The following is a 19221-nucleotide window of genomic DNA, read 5'->3' as shown; positions in this document are numbered from 1 at the left end:
TAAACTTGGACGTGTCCAGTACAGCGTAGGCAGGGAGACCCAGTTATGGCTGCTTTAAAACGAAGATTTTTAATTCTTCATGCAGTGAAACAACTTCCAACACTCAAATATTTACAACTTTTGTTAGGTTTTAGCTAAAGAGAGATGCACGTTACGTTACATTGAACAGAAACATCTCTAGAAGTAGACAATAAATACAACAGAACACATAAAAAGAGTTTTAACATCGGTGCTGACAGAAGAAAAGGCTTCTGGACCGGCAAACGTTATGAAGGGAAGAGAAAGCACAGAGGGGGACGCACTCTCGTTTCTCATGCTGTAGCCACGCAGCACAGAAGCCATTAGGAATATTCTCTTGAGATTGTTCAGGCTGTTGGACAGTATCTTGCCAGTCTAAATACTAAGACCATATCTGACTTCCTGTGTGCAGTCTTTTGCATTTTGTAAGCATGCTCTACCACTAGAGATTTGCAAAGGTTAAAGCTAATTTAAAAAAAAAACATGAGTATAGCAGCCTAGAGATACAGAAAATAACAAGAGGCCAGTGGGGAGCTGTTCAGTGTTTTGATAAATTCAGCAGTGTAACAACCGGTTTGAGCGAAATGTTATCAATCCTTATCTCAAACCAATCAATAATAATAATACTTTTGTGTAACTACACTCACAGAAAAGTAATACAGTGTGAGAAATGAACTTTTGCAAACCACACACGATTATGTTGTATTGTGGGTAAGGTTACACTGTATTACTCTAGGTTGTTTTAGGTACAATAACCAAATATTTTCTCACCAAAATAATCCAGAATTATAAACCACACCTGTAAGACAATAATAATAATTAAAATTTACATCAAAAACAAAAATATTTGGGTAGTCACCAGTGTACAAATACTTCATGGACTACAAAATACCTTGAATAAATAATATCTAATAAAAAAGGACAACAGCACTAAGCAGAGTAGCAATTAGGCCATGACGTCATATCTGAGTCATCAGAACTATTTACTCCCCAAATGCAGAGAAAATTAGTGCCATCTATTTGAGCACCAGAGTAAAAGAAGTGGACATGGTTGATAAAGTAATTGCAGGGGAAGGGTAAATATGAATTTCTTGCAGTCCCAATCAGTCATGGTCTCCAATAACTGAACAATACAAGAACTGTTCACTTCCGATTAGCTAATTGGTTTTCCCATTTGGCTTTATGTGCTGTACAAGCTGGAACTGTCCTTCGGCATACTGTGTTTCTGTCACGCTACCCTTCTCCTCCTTCAGTAAAGCATCAAGCTCTTTTCAAGTCATCTTCAGCGTAATAATTTAAGTCTACACATCTCGCACAGTCGGACTCTTTCAGAAGAGACGCATACTTTGCGATACCGGTAGCAAATGCAGGGTTGTCCCCCCCCCCCCTCAATACTGGAACATCTCTTAAAGTGCAGCCTTTGAAACAGCCTAGGGCTGGCAGGACATTCAGAATTGCAAGAGTTAAACAAAAAAAAAAGATCAGCTGACAACTGAAAGTGATTAAAATGTGTGCGATAATGGATTGTGTAAAAGTAATAGCACTTGACTACTAAAGAAAACATTCATCAACGCTTTGATTTTTCTCCCAGCAATGTAAGGTCAATCTGTCTCTTCGCCTGGCATCATGGGTCACCCCGTCATCAGGTGTTCAGGGGCGCTATAGGTTCCCCCATTTCTCAGCTGGAGGAAACTGGTCTACTTCTCCCACCTCAGTGCAAGGCCTGTCCCCAAGGGTGAAAGTCAGCTTGTACCGCAGTCGCACTTTATCCTGCAAGAAACATACAGGCATGTGATCTCTGCTGTGAGCCAAAAGAGCAGTACACATACAAGCAGTGACTCCATTTCCCCATCTAACAGATATAGGAACGTGGACTTACAGGAATTTAAGACGTGATGTGTTTGGGAAGTGTGCTGATAGACTTGTCAGAGGATTCTCATGGTAAGATAGGGGATTAGCAAGAACAATGGGATCATAGAGTATCTACACAATTTGATACTGCCAGGTATTTAAGACTAGGCCTTCCGTAAGAGACAAGATGACCAGCAGAAAGGGTCACTGGTCAGAAACAATCATCTTCTGACCGAAAGCCTGAAAGCACCGAAAGTCAGCCATCCGCTGCCCTAGGGAGTTAGCCCTGCTCATTTTGTGCTGCTGGGGAAATCAAAGCTGGCAAGTGATAGAATGAGCTACATCCTAACCTGTGCTCTGACTGGAACCAGCAACGTCTGAACTACTGCACTCTACATGAATACCTTGACTGGCCCGAGCCACTCTGGAGCCCAGCATTACTATTTGCTAGCGATCCTACCTTCAGTGGGTTGGCGAGCAGCATGACTTGGGTGATGGCTGATGGGGGCAGGACGGGGTTAAAAGGCGCCAGCTCTGTTCCGGAGGGAGGCTGCAGCTTCACCTTCATCGACTGCCATGGAATACAGTGGAAACAAGAAAGCAGCCTTAGTCAACCTACTGCACCGTCAAGTAAAAAAAAAAAAAACATCACGAGATCCAAATGAATAGATAAAAAGAAGCATTCATCCTGTAAACAGTTGCCGTGTCCTCAAGCTGTTTGAATCTTGCACGTTCTACAGTGCCTCATGGAGGCTCTTACAAAACTGAAGCCCCTCACAGCCACTCTCAGGCTGAGGTTATTTGGGCTGAGTGTGTGCTGGTCACCTTGGGCACAGCTGCCTGCAGCACGATGTTTTTTACGGGCAGGGGGGCAGTGTTCAGCATGGAGACCACGAGCACGAGCACGTCGGGGCGGCCCTGGGGGCACTCCTTGGCGAAGTGCAGCAGGACTCGGACTCCATCCTTGTCGTAGGCAGTGACCGGCAAGACTTGACCTGTGCCGCAAGGAGAAGCAGTGTTAAAGCAGAAAAAAAGCACTTATGTTAACTGGACTGGTAATTATTAGAAGCACTGGGATTTTCAATGAACTAAATGAGCTTTCAGTAGATTCCATTTACAGGCTCATTGCCTCCCTGAAGCTTACTTATCAGCGTGATGACTCATTTTTATCCTAACGCTTCCTTCTGTAGAAGGTGAGGACTGTGCTCTGGTGTCACACGCAGCACACGCAGTATCAAAGGGCTCTTCATTAGGGATACATTTATTTACTGGCAGGCTGACAGTATAATCGGCAGTTTAATTTTTTCCCCGTCGGTAAACATCCTCTTGAGCAGCGGTCCCTGCAGCACGGAGCTCGGAGGAGCGGAGCCAGGTGGGCTGGCGGGACTCACTGGGCTTGATGGAGTCCAGAGGGACGTGCACGCTGGCCAGGGAGCTGTCGGGACCCCTGGCGGGGCTGCTCTGGGGGGGCAGGTGGATGGGTGAGAGCGAGCGGAAAAGGGGGCTCCCAGGGGTGGAGGAGGAGCTCGCGGCCTGCACCAGGGAGTGGGAGAAGGGGGCCGCCGCCGCGGTGCCTGTGCTCAGGGGGGCCGGGGTGGCGCTGGCGGCGGGGAACCCCAGCATGGTGGGAACCACAGGCCCGGCAGAGGCACCCGCGCCAAACCTGGAGCCTGGATTCAAGGGCGCGGGCATGCTGAGGATATGGAAAAGAAAACAAAAATATAAAACCGATTCTAGAAACACAGGAGAGTCGCCCGCGAAGGGGAACACTTTCAAGTGTGCAGCAACAAGGGACAGAAAACTCAACTGTCTTGAAACTGTGTGCTGCACACACAGCGTACAGTCACTGGTAGAAGATGGCGGCTCTCGCAGACACCGTACGAACCATGAGGAAGGCAAGGAGAGGCAGGGGTTTCCTTTACCTCCTGGGCTCCCCGAGGTCCAGCATCGTGAGGTCCTGCAGGCTGGGGTTCGTGGGGGCTTGGCTGAGGTAAGAGTAGGAGCCGGTTCTGGGGGCGGCAGGGTAGGCAGAGCCCGAGGACTGGGGGGCTGTGGACATGGGTGTGTTGCTGAAAAGGTCCAGCCCAGGACTAGGAGCCTGTGGCAAAGAAAAACACCAGGTCTTATACAACAAATGACGCTTCTCCTACATTACCATCTTACCACTGATGGAGCTGAACTACCTGCAGAGAGGTCCACTGACTGCTCAACGCATCTTCCTTTGGGTTATTGGGAATGGGCACTGGGTCATTCAAGCCTAAAATGAACCGTAAGAAAGACATCAGTACGGTATGACTAGTGGTTGATAAGGAAATCTTAAACATCCCGTGTACAAAAGAAGCAAAAAAAAAAGAGAGAATTGTTTTCTGTTCAACATACACTGTAGTTGTCCCAAAAAGCCCGGGTGGGCTAGCGTGCGTCCCAGTTGATTAAAAAGGGCTAGAAGATGACGACCCACCTAGCGAGAGCAGCTCCTCGTCCAGCAGCGAGAGCGCAGCGGAGCCGCGGCCTGCCGGCTGAGCGCCGGGGCTCTCGGACGGAGCGGCGGGGCAGCACTGGGGGGGCGGAGGCAGGATGGGGATCGGTGGCGCCGGAGCCGGAGCCAGAGTCCTGGGAGGAGGAGGAGGTGCTGGTTCCGGAGGCGAGGGGCTCGAGACGTCAATGCCAGCCAGGTCAATCAGCGTCTCCGTATTGCTGCTGCCTTTATGGGCTGCCCAGCAGAAAGGGGGGGGGGGAAGAAGCAATGATGGATTGCTTTCCTATGAATGCAGATAAAAGCCTACCATTACAAGGAATATGAAAAGGGGGAAAGTTATAATGTTTTGCTGTAACGTATTTAAAGAGACGGACAAACAGAAACATTGACGCCACGATCATTAAGCAGGGGTGGATGCCACAGGGGAATTACAGCACGGGAAACGCAAATCTCACTTTCGCGAGCTGCCAGTCCCAAGGAATCAAGCTCTCCATTGACTGCCAGCCCATCCACTGTCCTCTTGTAGGAGTTAATGACTCGGGAGAGGTCGTCACTCGCTTGCAGAATCTGTCCTGTGTAAGAGAGAAGAGGATCCACAATGAGGGAGAGCGAACTGCACCGATGCCAGACATCAGCGCCCAGCCGGGACATTTGTTACCTAAACTGCTGTCATTGTCCTCCGTCTCCGTGGCCAGTTTGAACACAGTGCGTCTCAACTTGTCACAGCGATCGTACAGCTCCTAAAAGAACCACCAGGAACCAAACGTTTACACAGAGATTTTTTTCAATACATCCATTGTTTGTGTCTAGCAACATACAGTGCATCATTTCAAACAGACTCATTCAAAGGTACGTCTTAATTTTGAAGTCAGAAACGAAATTGCAGGCCTGTGACAGTGCAGAGGGAGTCCTGCAGTTAGATAAATACACCCACGTTCCCAAGAAAGTAATTCCAACAACAAAAAGAATGCCAATCTAATTACAGTACTGAGTCTAAATTGGAAGAAAAATAATTTCACAGAACTGAGTTAACCCAGAACTGCCACAGCTAGGCAGGCAGAATTGGGTAAAGAGAAAAGGGCTCCACGCCTGCCTTCATCAGCTCTCTGTCTCCCTCAGAAGACTCCTCTCTGCTGAAGTGGGTCAGCATCTCATTGAGGAGCTTCACGTTGTTGTTGACTTCCTCCAGGGTGTTTGCACACTTTGTCACCTTTTGCATTCTGGCTTCATCCTGAAAAGTAAAGGCCATTTCTGATTATCTTTCACGCCCATCGCTGTTCAGAGTATTTACGCATGAGTGAAAGTGAATCTCACACTTACCTCCTTGACCATGTTCTTAATGAGCCTGTTGGCCTCCTGCAAGTCCTCTGGATTTTTGCTTTTTAGGAGCTCAGCCAGGAGCTGCAAGGGGAAGCAACAATACGCTTCTAGACTGGCTCTAACGAAAAAGGAACATTCATTTAAATTCGAACAGTTGTACACCATCAAGACCTATCAAGATGGCGCCATTCCATGACAACACCTCATGTGTAGCTACATGCCTACCATATGTTTATTCTCCTGTGTGTTTACTGGTCTGCATTTCCACTTTCTTGTGATTTGGTGTACTGTCATTATTCACAAGTCTTTACTGCTTTGTAATGTACAGTGCACACAGTGCGAAAGTGTTGTCTGTACACACAAGTGTTGTCATGCACACACGGAGAAACAACCTATCCCTTCTCTCGCCCACTATGGTGCTTTGCACAAGGAAAATGTTAAAGACCCCCCCAGCACCCCTTGTCTTTCAGGCTGTGGTGAACTGGTGCTGATGTTGGATCCCCACCTTGCTCTTCTCTTCATTCTCAAACACGGGGTTCCGGGGGCGTGCCGGGGGAGAGGGAATCAGAGTCTTGTCGACGGGGATCTCTGGGTCTGAGGTCACAATGCCTGACAGTGGAAAAGGGTGGAAACAGTTTCATCAGGGCAGCTGCGTGCCTGAGAAGGAAACGCTGACGCCAGTGTGCTGCACAGCCTTTCAGCAAAGATGAAGCGCAGGTGTAGAAAGAAGTAAGAATAAAGTGCACTGATTCTGGTATCCCATTATTGTTATCACCGTAATTAATCTAAAAACAAACACAAACCCAAAAGAGAAAAAACGAGTCCCTTTCCAGCCCACAATTCTACGAGATTCACTGAAAAGCAGCGGGCGATGACTCACAACCTACCTTGTCTCTTTAACATTTGATAGGCTTCATTTATTTTGGCTTCATCGGGTAGGGCCACCGCCCAGCTGTACAGCATTTCGATAACTTTTGTCTTCACCTTTTCTGATACCCTGTCACCCAGGTACTGAAATAAAACGAAGGCAGGAATAAGAGGGACAGTAAAGCCTTTACATCAGGGAAGGGCAACTCCAATCCTGCACAGCCAGGGACCAGTTGGTTTTACAGGTACTTTTTAATTAGCAACAGACCTGCAAAGGCAGATGCTGTGACTTCTTTCGCCAACAAGTCCTATTAAGTAATTAGAGCTCAGAGCAGGAACGGCAGTTGGAGAACTAGCTTTAGATAAGTACAACACACCCACGTTCCTAAGAAAGCAATTCCAACAACGGCTCGAAAAGCTCTCAATAACAAAAACAATTCAAATTCATTACTGTTCATTATCTGGTCTATTTGGGAGAAACTATTACACAGGAGTGAGTTAGCCCAGGTCTGCTGCTGTCTCAGTCTGGAGTTTGAGCCGATGCCCTTATATTTCACCCTTTGTCATCTACTGCTTTCCACTTGCCCAAGGTGGACAAAATCATTTGATACCTGTGGACTCACCTTAGGGGAAACTACTTTGATCAATTCATTTAAAAATCTAAACTTTCCAACTTCATTATGGAACCTTCTCCCACAGTTCTTCATGCAAGCTTCTAAAACCTGCAGTGATTAAAAAAAATGTTAAAATCAAAACATGGGCGCCAAGCTTAAACACTTGCAGAAATGCAGATTGTGTATAGAGAGCAACCACACAGGGAAAATGCAGGAATTGACTGCATGTCTCAGGAGCAGCTGGTACTTACAGTCAGGGCCTGTATAGCCTCCCATTCCTGTGGGGATTGGATTTTATGAGCCAGTAACCTCACAGCTATCTGTGGACTAAAGAAAAAAACATTTTCCTTTTGCTTAGAACTCCTTGATCCAAGAGCAGCATACTGTCCAGCAACACACAGTAATCTTCATGCCTATCCATCCTACCTTGTATAAGCAATCCAGGTTTTGACAATATTAGATGATGATGCACAATACGTGTGACTCACCTTTCTCGTGATTTCAGGATTTGCAATCTAAAGTATTTACAGAATCTTCATTTTATTATTTTAATCTTCTTCCTAGAGTATATTAAAGAAATGTTGGGATTGGAGCCAAATGGGTTACTGAATGTTAGCAATTTGTCTGCCACACTCGTATCAATGTCCTTGACTTTTTGGCTTCTGGACTTTCTGTCTACTGGACACAGCTGGTTTCATCTGCCATATCTTCCCAGCCCATGTGGACAGAAACACCTGAAGATCCATACTGATAATGGGATTTAGAGGCAAAGTGTTGGTCATAACAATTCAGAGCTTGCTCACAAAACACGCACAGCATCTCTATCTGGGCGGAGCACACAACGGAAAACGGTAAACGGAAATATCTACAAATCACTGTTTATTGAAACTTTATAATCTTGAAGGCTCTGGACATCAGTACTGCAATTTCAACCCTTGACACAAAACAGCCCTTCATATCAGACCTTCACATTGAGTGGCCATTCCAACTCACTCTTCACAGACCTTTTCTGTTCCCACTTCTCCGAAGACAGTTAAGAAAGAGTGTGACCTACCCTTCTAATTCCTTATTGATTTGGTCACAGAATCCTATGATATATTCCCAGTCTTCCTGTCTGTTGGAGGGATTGGTGGCTTTATCTGGGGAGGAGAGTAAAATTATTGCTCCTTAAGAAGCCATTGCTCACCAGCACAGTTTCAAACTTATGAAAATGTTTTAAAACTTTATGAAGCAGCTACGATAACATCTTAGGTTCTTTGTGGTCTGAGGCTTTCATCACTTTAGGTGTTATGCCCTGTGTTCCTGAAGACCCAAAGAAGAAAACTGAGGGCAGCCAGTTGAAAGTCTGGTTATTGCACACGTCCTGTTGTCAATGTCACCACATATGCCAGTATCACTACTACTGATACAAACAGGCCTGTCACGAATACCAGTATTTGCAGCACTAATTTAATTACATGTTACTCTATGGAATTAGATTATTCTTAATTGACATGAAGTGGCTTCATCACTCTGCTCTCCTCCCCACTGAGAGCTGGTGTGTGGCTGCCATCACACCATCCAGGTGGGGCTGCACACTGGTGCTGGTGGAGGGGATCCCCATTACCTGTAAAGCTCTTTGAGTGGAGTGTCCAGAATAAGTGTAAGGAATTATTATTATCATGATACTTAAAAGACATGTGAGGCACTTCATCATATATTATACCCTGAGCATTAAAGAGAGCACTTACAACTGCAACACAAAGTTCCCAAAGATACTATCAGGCTATTGACAATCTGATTTGTGGCAAGTACTGTACACTGATATTTTATTGAACGGACGTGACAAAGGTAAATTCATTATGCGGATTAATATCAACACCGGCAGGGCTGATCAGCAAGGGGTTAGTTGTGAAAGACACCGGCTTGTTGGAAAGAAATGCCAGCAGGACATCTGCAACATGCAGTATGATGTGCATCAAGCTGGAGATGCCTTCTTGGATTTTCCAACATTCCACAAAAGAAAGCAAACTCGCCTGCAGAAATTGATGGTTTTAATAACGAAGTACTACACAGTGTCTAGACATACGCTTATCGCGGTTTCGTGTCAGCGTCACAGGGAGAAGAGTCGAGAACCTAAAACCAAATGCAAATGACAACGATCCTTGCGGGTAACCGTTATGAGAAAGCCCTAACAAGCTATCTTTCTACAGTTTGCGTAAGCACTAGAAAATTAGATGCAAGCATACTACTGACTGCAGCAAGGAAACTAAGTCATTTCTGTGAAATAAAAGACAGCGTACACAAGTTGTCTGCAAATGTCATGCAAATCCACTAAGATCCAAAACTAACAACTACAGTCTTATTGATGAAATAAAAGCTGTCAAGTCCAACGGGCTATATGGTTCAGTCACTCGCGGACGGCATGTATTGTACACGTCTCTGAATAACACAGTTTCATTAACATTATCATTCATAGATCATTATTTTTTCCTTCCAATTACTCACTAAGCCAAGACTCTAGTGACTCTCCTTCCGGATCCGCCATATTCTCAGCGCAGGAAATCTCGCGATGTCGCATCGGGGATCTCGCCTGAGGGTAGCCAAGAAACCGCCCGATATTATTATTATTATTATTATTATTATTATTATTATTATTATTATTATTTTATTATTTTATTATTATTATTATCATCTCTTCACCCAAGGCGACTTAGAGTATTATTTAATTACTGGAAATAAGAATAAATGAGTTCTAAATGTATCAGAATTCTAGGTACACTGTAAATATATCATAGTACCTTAATTTATTATGATAAATCGGTCGTTTTTCGAGTCCGAGGTTTCAAGTTTAAATAGGATTTTTTCGGGATTCCTAATGTCACTGGGGAATTGTTTAAAATAGGTAGCTATGAAATCGAATTGTATTGTACACAGGCAGTTTGTGTGACGCGCTGTGAGGTCCTTAGGTCTTCCAAGATGGCTGCCTCCATAGCCAAGCTACTGAAACCCTGGAGCCCTAGGTAATTTCTTTTTTTATGAGATATTTAGAATTAGATTGGTTTTCACAAACCAATTTTGTGAGGATAAGGCTATCATAGAATTACTGTGCGCAATTCGCTTGTTTTCTTGATGGACGTGTCTGGGGCGCTCATAACATTTTGATTTCTCCCTGACATGATGAAGAATCATGCAGGATATTTTACTATTTATATTAGTGTAATGAAAGCGACTTAAAACAGCCATGACTTGTGTCGAAAAGCAACAAAATCTTTTTATTAAATTGAGATATTAGACAATACCGAAAGGGATGATGACATGCGGCATTTACTATACTACAGTTTACCTTTGAATGCATTAACAGATATTATTTTGCGATACAACTGATGTGGCTGAAATCATCTGAGGTAATTCAAGTGTTATTTGTAATTTAAATGGTCTATTGGAAGCTGTTTGCAGCCAGGATTTATTTTAGTCATGCAGTATATAACTCGGTGTTATCCCGCAGCGTTTTTCAGGCGAGATGGGGAAGGTACAACCCTTATTACCTGGAGCCCGAGCCGGACAAGGCGAAGTACCTCACCCCGGCGTCGGAGCTGTCGGAGCAGGAGAAGCAGGAGAGAGAACTGAAGGCTGTCAGACCGATTAAAGCAGCTCCTGCTGGGATCACCAGCTCTGTCTTTAACGACCCCGTTATCAGGTGGGAATAAAAAAGGAACAGAAGGGATTTTCAACACAAAACTAAATAAGGTTTCAATGGCAAGTATAGCAAATCAACATAAAGCTTGTTTCAAACTCGTATTATTAGGACTAAGAATCTAGTTTCCATAGCTGTGTTCTTTCTGATAGTTGGTTAAACAGTTAGTTAAAATAAGCTACTCTAAACTATTTTATAATAACATTTTATTTCTTTCCACAGTAAATTTGTGAACATGATGATGCAAGATGGTAATAAAGTCCTGGCCAGGTCTATCATGACAAAGGTCTGTCCTGCACTGTGATCTAATGTATTTGTAACTAATCTGAGAATGTGTGATCCTGCATGTGATGTGCACAGCCACTGCAGTACACACAGCTCAGAAAATCTGTAATCCCCTAAAGCTTTACTTTTTTAAATAAGTACATACATTTTATATATTACCCCGTTCTGTGATTCCGTAAAGCTTCATGTTTTTCTAAAAGGTGCAGTAAAGAGATTAAACATTTTCCAAGTACATGTTACTGCAGTACTAAAGCGATTAACACAATGGCTTACAAGGTTCAAGGCATCATCCCACACAACATGAGCATGTTTTTTTTTTTTTACTGTTCTAGACCCTGGAGAACATAAAGAGAAAGCAGGTGGAGAAGTTTCACAAAGCGCCAGCCGCACAGAAGGATGAGATCGAGTGCAACCCATACGCCATCTTCCACGAAGCTCTGAATAACTGCAAACCTGTGATTGGCCTAACAAGCATTCAGAGAGGAGGCAAGTACTACCAGGTAAGCAACCGCAGGGCTGCTGTGCATTTCCATTTCTGCAAAGCGTTTTTTACTTTTAGCTGAAACTTTTTGATCTTCCGCATTCCGGCGAGGTTCTGGAATGAGAAGGATCACGGCCGAGGCGCGGGCCTCCCGTCTGCTGTAACGCGCTTTGCTCGCGCAGGTGCCCACCCCTCTCACGGACAACCGGCGGCGCTTCCTGGCCATGAAGTGGATGATCGTGGAGTGCCGGGACAACAAGCACCGCCGCACCCTGATGTACGAGAAGCTGTCCCAGGAGCTCATGGCGGCCTTCGCCAACGAGGGCAACGTCATCAAGAGAAAACATGACCTGCACAAGATGGCCGAGGCCAACCGAGCCTTTGCGCACTACCGCTGGTGGTAGTGGGTGCCAGGAAAATACCCGCACGCAAACTGCCACAGGGTGCCCTTTCCGTGTCGTGGAGGAGCTGCCCATCACCATCACCATCGGACAGTCTGGACCATTTGAGCATCAGGTTTCTTCACTGTGGACCTCAAGCCTTGTGCTGGATGTAGTGTGTTCTTTTTTTGTGATTTTAGACGTATTTGCCACTGTTCCCCTTGATTTACGATTATAATATTTTGACCTAGGAATAAACACAGTAAATGGTACGCCATCCATTACGGTTATTTTTTCCCCACTATGGATTCCTTCACAAGCATACTTTAAGTCATAACATGGGCTGAGATGCTTCACCTCCCTCGAGGGTGTGTTAACTATAACATCTGGTTTCACTTCTAGGAATTAATGAATAATGCAACATCAACATGTTAAGTGAAAACTTTATTTTTTGTTTGTAAGAGTTCCAGAATTTTCAATAGCAAAATGATTTTTCTGCAACTGTACTTTAAAAAAAATCATTTATACAGTACAAAAAGGGAGAAAGTCTTTTTGTGATTACAACTTATTTACTTCATTTTGCATTAAAAGATAAACCAACAGACTTTTGTCCGCAGTTGTGAGAACACGGCATAAAAACAACTGAGATCTGAACATGGAAGCCTGCACAATGATTTTGAAGACTTATGTCTGCATACAGGACAGATTTCTGGATAGTACTGTATCTGCTGAAGATCATGCAATCCACATCTGTCTGGTATTTGTCTAGTAAAATATCTGCAAAAAAACTCAGTTCTATCAGAAATTCCAGTCATACAGGTGTCAAAATTCAGATCAATACAATTCAAACTAAACCATCAATATGACAGAAAATAAATAATTCTATGTATAAATTTGTGTAGATATTTAAAAATGTTACCACACTGTATTGCCAAAGGTGAGCCACACAATCAAGTTTATACTATCTGGGTCTATTTTTCATGTTCTATTCATCTTTATAATGAACACGCAATAGTGGTGATAATAAAAGTGCCTGTGGATGACAAAGGCAAATTATATCATGACTTTGAACACAATCTAATATTAATATTTAGATTGTGATTATGAATAGTCAGGTGCAGCACAGACCAAATTAAAACACGAGAAAGTTAATATGGGAGAAAAAAAGGAGATTTCATCATCAAGAAGTCATATTGTTATATAATACTTCCTACATGCTAACTATACGTGTCCAGTGTAAAAGTAGTAAATCAAAAGGCTCTGAAAAACATTTCCCGTTAAAAAAAACCACCCATTGTAATACTGTACATTAACACCTGCAGGGAGCCATCTTCCTGATAGGATTGTGTAGACTAGCCTTTGGCTTTATAAGAAAGTCAAGCTTATAAAATTATTTTTCTTAGCAATACATATATTACACGACAACAACATACATTTCAGAATTAGCACCAGAATGGGTTCACAAGCCCTTGTAAGAACTGCCTTCAACAAACAAAATATACAATTATGCGGTGAAAACCTAAAAAGGAGCTGATAGCACAAGTTTGAAACGCACAATCCTGTTTGGAGTTTCAATTTGCGATGTCTAGATTCATTTCAGGTCAGAAACACCTCAGTCAGCAGGGAACAGGAGCTCCCCAACCAATGGCACTGATGTTTCTGGCACACTCACATAATTTATGAATGCTTTGTTTCTAAGTAAATGAACTTATAAATTAATACAGGTAAATGCAATCTACAGGTGATGTGAAGGGGGATTTCAGCATTTGTATTTCTTTTTATTCAGGTAATAGTTAAATCATGACAGTTTATGGATCCCAGATTCTCTATGGTGAATTATACATGTAATTCTAAATGTTTTTAGATAACATATATGGATAACTCTGTAACTAAAGGCAGTAGCTTGTATTTCTGCTACTTATTCATCGACCTATGATCTATCAGCATTCTGTATCACTTACACACGTTCTCAAATCTACAGCCTTCAGAAACCTAAATGAACCGTCTCCAGTACCAGACTTACACTATCTGAATTCAATTCACCATCTTAGAGACGTCGAGAGCAAATTCTGCCAATGAAGAACAGCGTAGACCCTTGAGACACCATCTTTCAAACCCTTGGGGAAAAAAAAGGCAGCAAAACCATGATAACCAACGTGTTCAAAACTGCTTCACTTGAATTTAAAAGCACCTTTCTCGCCCTGCTAGCCGTGCGGTGAAACATGGTCAAGGCTGTGCGGCACAGAGCCGAACACCGCGCCCAGCGATCACTAGGGTCAATGAGGAACACAGACCAGCCATCACTGTCAGCTGGCAATTGGACACATTTTTGTTCAGCTGAAAATCTGAGGGCCTTTTCTAACTAAACCTATTTTCAAAATCCAGGCAGTGTTTCAAGCGAACGTCAATCCAATGCACACATTTGATCGCTGTCATTATTTTATTCAACCAACAAACTGTTCCAAATGCTTTTTTGGGAGCGGCTATTCATTCGTGCAGGTCCATGCCTGCACTGAGGTCTAGGTTTCCCAGTCCCCATCCTCAGTCGTGGGGTCCCCACATCCTCCGCCCCCCGGCCCCCCTCAGTCGGTCACCTCGCTGTAGTAGTACTTCTGCGCCGTGCCGCTGAGGGACCAGCCCCCCGCCCTGAACTCCAGGATCTCCAGCAGCAGCAGGCGGCCCAGCGAGCTCAGCCCCTCCTGCAGCAGGAAGCCGTCCCGCAGCAGGAAGAAGAGCTCGTCCATGCGCTCCGCGCGCATCTTCTCCAGCTGCTCCCCGATGCGGTGCAGCTGCAGCACCAGGCAGTCGACCTGCGGGACACACAGGGCGGGACGTTGCTCTTTGCCGTTCGGCGCCGATCGGGATTCGTGCACTCCGCCGTTTGCTCCCCCCCCCGGCGTGTATCCCCCCCACTTTCCCATCCGCGAGCCGGTTTTATCCCTCCATCCTCTGCACCCACTAATCCTACCCATCCTAGGATGTCGCCCGCGAACACACGACATCCATGAGTTTCAGAGCAAGCCCGGGCGCGAGCTCGGTGGAGACGGCCTCAAGCTGTCGAGACCCCCCCGGTACAAAACTCACCCAGTGCGGAGCTGCAATCTGTTCGCCTGACACTAACGACCCTAGCAGCAGAAGGGAGCTGGCTCACGTCTTCGCTTGCGTTAATCACCCCCGACGTGGAAAAGACCAGCGGCGCGCTCCAGCAAGCAGAGCGATTTCCCCCGGCTGGTCTGCGGACCCGTCACGCAGCGGGCTACTCTCAACGAATCAGACGGCGCGACGGACCCCAGCGATCGCAGGAGGGGGTCTGCGTCGTCAGCCAGGCTCACTCACCTCCTCCTCGTTCTGCAGAGAGTCCGGCTGGGCCAGCCTGAACAGGCAGTCGTACACGGGGTTCACCAGAGCCATCATTGGCATGTTATTCACCTGGAACCAAACACAGTCTTTATTTTTCCTAGCGGTGCTCTAGTGCCCCGACACGCCGGCTAAGCCAGGAAAAGTGATAGCAGGTTACAGCCACATCTCTGCACAGACAGCATTCCTCCCCCCCATCGGAATCACGGATTGGAAACCAGTCCTCCGTTAGAACTGCCCCTGCATCTTCAAAAGAAAGAGATTCTCTCCCCTGCCCGCAGCCGCCTTGAGCCAGTTAAATTTCCGGGCCCTCTCTCGTCCCGACCGGCAGGCAGGGCCAGGCCCCAGACACGAGCTCTCCCACCTTGAGGTAGTCGAAGACGTTGCAGATGAAGGTGACGTAGCAGACCCACTCCTGGGTGGAGCGGCTCCGGATCTCCTCCCGGCGCTTGAATTCCTGCTGCAGGCGGTTCAGGAGACTCCGCCGGAAGGCACTGGAGTTGCTCTGCTTGGCTTCTGCCTGAGCAGCGAGAGAGAGAGAGAGAGAGTGAGAGAGAGAGAACCACCACAGTCAGCGGAGGACCCCTCCTGCCCCCCTCTTCCAGTGGAGCCACAGAATCGTGCCGACTGCTTGCTTGGACCCACAAGCCTAAATGAAGCACCTTTTCATGCCTAGAGCAGTCAGAACACTCCTCGCAAGAGACACCCACTGCCGAACAAGTTCAAGTTCATTGTCATTATACTCATACTCAGGTATATGGTATAACGAGATGCTATTTAGCTAGCTCTCAGATGATACGTAGTACAAAAAAAACAACAATACAATTGTATAAGAAAAGAAAGACAGAGACAACAGGCAGTGTGCAAAACACCAACAGGAAGTGTGCAAAAAACAACAAAAAGGTAACAGGTAATGTGCAAAAACAACATCAGATGTGCAAAAACATGCATCAACAGAATGAAATAAAGGATAGGAAATTATGGGGAGTGAACTTCTTGACGTGAGGTAGAGGTAGATTTCAATGTGTGTTTGGGATTTGATAAAGAGAGAAGGCACTGTGAGGGTTCAGATTGTAGGTGAGAGCAGCTGGGAGTTTAATAGTTTGATAGTGCGGGGGTAAAAACTGTCTCTGAGTCTGGTAGTCTGGCCCGAATGCTCCGGTACCGTTTTCCAGATGGTAGAGGGTCAAACAGTCTGTAGCTGGAGTGTGTGGAGTCTTTGATAATGTTAGAGCTTTCCTCAAGCACCGTCTGTCATAAATGTCCTGTATGGATGGGAGAGCAACCAGACCTAAGCGAGGCAATGGTCCTTCTAAAGCAGGTTTAACGAGGCAGGCTAAAGACAGAACTCTTCAAGATCAATACCGGATTCCACAAAGGCAGAGAGACGCCGGTCAGTCGATGTGAACGACATCAACAGCGCTTGCAGCTCACGGATACCTGGACTATAGTGTAGCAGATCCGGCCTGCCTCTTTACTGAACAGCTGGTCCTTCAGCGACTGGTCCACGATCACGTTGGCCACCTTCTCCAGATCCACTCCGCTCGGCTCTAATGGGGGGGACAGGCAGAGGACTCTCTAAACCACAGCTTTCCAGTTGCTTTTCCAAACGCCGAAGATCGTATAATGGGCTTATGCAGCATCAAACGGCTCTAATAAACCATAAGCTTGCTTCATAAAAGCAAGCAAAGAATTACAAAACGCACAGCAATACTGCAGAGCGATAGTGTTTATTATAAAGAGGAATAGAATCAGTAAAACAATGAAGTGCAACATTAAAATTCTCAGACTGATCATTTACTTCTCCAATTAAAGTGGTTTAAGGGACTCCATTGCAATTTCACTCATACTCTACAGCATTTACCCAGCTCCTAGGGTGTACTGAAGGAGCTGTGGAAAAGCCTCTACAGAGCAGAATATTGGCCGAAGTTTCTATCTGTATTATGAGGCAGCCACTCTTCTTTTGAGGAATACAGATCCCGACCCCCACCCCTATACACACCCAGGCAAACACAACCTCTTCGTTTTTGTTTTTTTAAAATTCTCTGCCCATTTGCGCCCAGGCCAGCTGACCTTTCAGAGCCGTCTTGAGCAGCTGCTGCGTCTCGTTGTCGAAGGACTGGATTTTGTACTCCTCGTTGGCGGAGCTCTCCATGTTTCCGGGACTTCCTGCGCTCTGTGCAGCGCGGACAACAGGACAGGTGAACAGGCCGGTGGAGCAGCGGCGGGGCAGCTCCATTACAGCACAGACAACAATTAAACAGGGTCCCTGGACTCGCCCGACTGCGGATTTTACTAGGCGAGTCGTCTGAGAACAACTTCTCGCTTGCAACGGTACAGCAGGTGGTTTACCGGGGCAGTCTGAGAGGAGCACATTGCTCAAGGTTACAAGGACAGGGCCTCACCTGGGAACTGAGTCCCCAGCTTCCCAGTCTGGCCCCTAAAACCCCGATCCAATCCCACAGCCCCCAGTCACCACATGCTTACCAATCTGAACTGGCCCAGTAAGCTTCAGAACTGAAGTCCCACTTAATGACAATAGGCTCACGGACATGTAAACGCACCTATTTCACTTATTACTGTCCTATCACGCATTCCCCAAAGCTTTCTTTAGAGAAGCAGGTATAAAAAGGATGTAAAGATCTTTTTTTTTGCACGGGGATATTAAAATAATCAAAACACGTGTACTCTGCCGCACTCCCGCGTTGAGTGTTTCCACCAAGCTCACGGCGAAAATACCCCCCTTGCACGGAAACATGCCCTGTCATCAACTGGTTTCGCCCCAAAGCCGGACTCCAACAGACAGCCTTTTGACAGCGGGATTACAGGATTACAGCACACTGACCAACAACACAACAGCGGCTCAATGGGTTCTTAAAAATAAGTAATGCATGTTTTGTGTGTGTGTGTGTGTGAGCGCAGTGTTATACTTCCTTAGACTTGGTTAAAAGTTACCTGCGGATACAAAAGTGATGTTTCACAATGTATGCCAAAGATCACAGCGTTACTGAAATAACTGCACTCGTCTACTAATGACTAGCGACACACCGAGACTTTATTTTAGTTTTACCAAATTCCCGTTCGATTCAAATATACCCCGTGTATTTCACCCCGTAAACCAGTTTTTTTTTTCAACTTAAAAAAGGCAGTGCTGTCTCCCGACCGGACGGGCTCGTCCAATCCACGCAGGTGGGGGGAAAAAAAAAACAACAGAAGTGTTTTTTGCAATTTTCACTAGACATGAAAACTTGTTTTTTTTTTTAAAAAAAATCCACGACATGCTTTTAATTTCGAAAAATGTATCCAGTTTTCGTTTTCCACGTTACGGCAGCTCTACGTCACGTTTTCCCGTGCAGATTTTATACAAGAAAAAAAAAATGTTGAACACAAACAAACCTTTTGAAGCGCTATGCAAACTATTTTGCTTTCTGTGCAGTAATGGCTACAGTAAAGACTACTAACACTAGCTCTTTAGCTGCATTACATGAAGTATTTCACAGAGCAAACCTGCGGGACAGGTAAACATTGATTTTCTTGTCTATTCGATTTAAGAAGACATTAAGAGAATGCACCAAATATCAACATATTGAAAACGATAAAATCTAGCCCAACTATACGAAAACAACATTCAGCTAACCAAGCTACATCATTAAAAACCATACAGGTACACGACAGATAAACTCCAGACACTTACTTTAAAGCAACTCCTTCCTATCGCCGAAATGTTTCCATGCCATTGAGTGGCCTCAAATTTCCTCCTCGGCTTTAGGTCATTTCCGCAGGATTAACAAACAGCAGCGCCGCCTACAGGCTTGGTTTAAAATACATTTTACTAACGCTTGGAGGGTATAGGCGGCGCACAGTGCGGTGCTGTATTTTTAATACTATATCGTTGA

General features: G+C 45.3%; 3 protein-coding genes across 5 annotated transcripts; 1 reads left to right on the top strand and 2 right to left on the bottom strand.

Annotated features, from left to right (window-relative positions):
• Positions 1 to 43: 43 nt before the first annotated feature.
• gga3a (golgi associated, gamma adaptin ear containing, ARF binding protein 3a) lies at positions 44 to 9712 on the bottom strand. Its single transcript, XM_088600024.1, has 17 exons — positions 9634 to 9712; positions 8201 to 8285; positions 7398 to 7473; positions 7156 to 7254; positions 6553 to 6676; positions 6171 to 6274; positions 5666 to 5746; positions 5439 to 5576; positions 5004 to 5085; positions 4801 to 4917; positions 4328 to 4579; positions 4053 to 4126; positions 3792 to 3967; positions 3261 to 3562; positions 2695 to 2864; positions 2330 to 2440; positions 44 to 1788 (listed from the first exon to the last, which is right to left on the bottom strand). Exons 1-17 carry the CDS (start codon positions 9704 to 9706, stop codon positions 1678 to 1680), a joined length of 2175 nt encoding a protein of 724 aa, XP_088456150.1. The 5' UTR covers positions 9707 to 9712; the 3' UTR covers positions 44 to 1677.
• A 325-nt stretch (positions 9713 to 10037) lies between these two features.
• On the top strand, positions 10038 to 12240 carry mrps7 (mitochondrial ribosomal protein S7). The gene is made up of 5 exons (XM_088600034.1): positions 10038 to 10148; positions 10634 to 10825; positions 11045 to 11108; positions 11440 to 11607; positions 11771 to 12240. The coding sequence occupies exons 1-5, from the start codon at positions 10105 to 10107 to the stop codon at positions 11990 to 11992; spliced, it is 690 nt and encodes a 229-aa protein (XP_088456160.1). The 5' UTR covers positions 10038 to 10104; the 3' UTR covers positions 11993 to 12240.
• A 159-nt stretch (positions 12241 to 12399) lies between these two features.
• mif4gda (MIF4G domain containing a) lies at positions 12400 to 19123 on the bottom strand. Of its 3 annotated transcripts, none has more exons than XM_088600032.1 (6): positions 19020 to 19123; positions 17399 to 17501; positions 16766 to 16875; positions 15690 to 15845; positions 15305 to 15397; positions 12400 to 14778 (listed from the first exon to the last, which is right to left on the bottom strand). In XM_088600032.1, the coding sequence occupies exons 2-6, from the start codon at positions 17478 to 17480 to the stop codon at positions 14551 to 14553; spliced, it is 669 nt and encodes a 222-aa protein (XP_088456158.1). In that variant the 5' UTR covers positions 17481 to 17501; positions 19020 to 19123; the 3' UTR covers positions 12400 to 14550. The 3 variants fall into 3 exon arrangements, with proteins under 3 accessions (XP_088456158.1, XP_088456159.1, XP_088456156.1); XM_088600033.1 differs by having other exon boundaries at positions 17399 to 17558; positions 19020 to 19100; XM_088600030.1 differs by lacking the exon at positions 19020 to 19123 and having other exon boundaries at positions 17399 to 19013.
• Positions 19124 to 19221: the final 98 nt, after the last annotated feature.

Source organism: Lepisosteus platostomus, chromosome 11 (genome assembly GCF_059453375.1).
Source record: "Lepisosteus platostomus isolate fLepPlt1 chromosome 11, fLepPlt1.hap1, whole genome shotgun sequence".
Taxonomy (NCBI): Eukaryota; Metazoa; Chordata; class Actinopteri; order Semionotiformes; family Lepisosteidae; genus Lepisosteus; species Lepisosteus platostomus.
This window is presented reverse-complemented; position numbering and strand designations above follow the sequence as displayed.

Coding starts and splice junctions, on each gene's coding strand:
- gga3a (XM_088600024.1), bottom strand. CDS start 9,706: ATGCGACATCGCGAGATTTCCTGCGCTGAGAATATGGCGGATCCGGAA. Junction 7,255..7,397: donor AGGCTATACAGGCCCTGACT/GTAAGTACCAGC, acceptor TAATCACTGCAG/GTTTTAGAAGCTTGCATGAA. Junction 6,275..6,552: donor TCAAATGTTAAAGAGACAAG/GTAGGTTGTGAG, acceptor TTCCACTGTCAG/GCATTGTGACCTCAGACCCA.
- mrps7 (XM_088600034.1), top strand. CDS start 10,105: ATGGCTGCCTCCATAGCCAAGCTACTGAAACCCTGGAGCCCTAG. Junction 10,149..10,633: donor CTGAAACCCTGGAGCCCTAG/GTAATTTCTTTT, acceptor GTTATCCCGCAG/CGTTTTTCAGGCGAGATGGG. Junction 11,608..11,770: donor GAGGAGGCAAGTACTACCAG/GTAAGCAACCGC, acceptor TTGCTCGCGCAG/GTGCCCACCCCTCTCACGGA.
- mif4gda (XM_088600030.1), bottom strand. CDS start 17,564: ATGGAGCTGCCCCGCCGCTGCTCCACCGGCCTGTTCACCTGTCCTGTT. Junction 16,876..17,398: donor GCTCAAGACGGCTCTGAAAG/GTCAGCTGGCCT, acceptor CCCCCCCATTAG/AGCCGAGCGGAGTGGATCTG. Junction 14,779..15,304: donor CTCTGCAGAACGAGGAGGAG/GTGAGTGAGCCT, acceptor TGTGTCCCGCAG/GTCGACTGCCTGGTGCTGCA.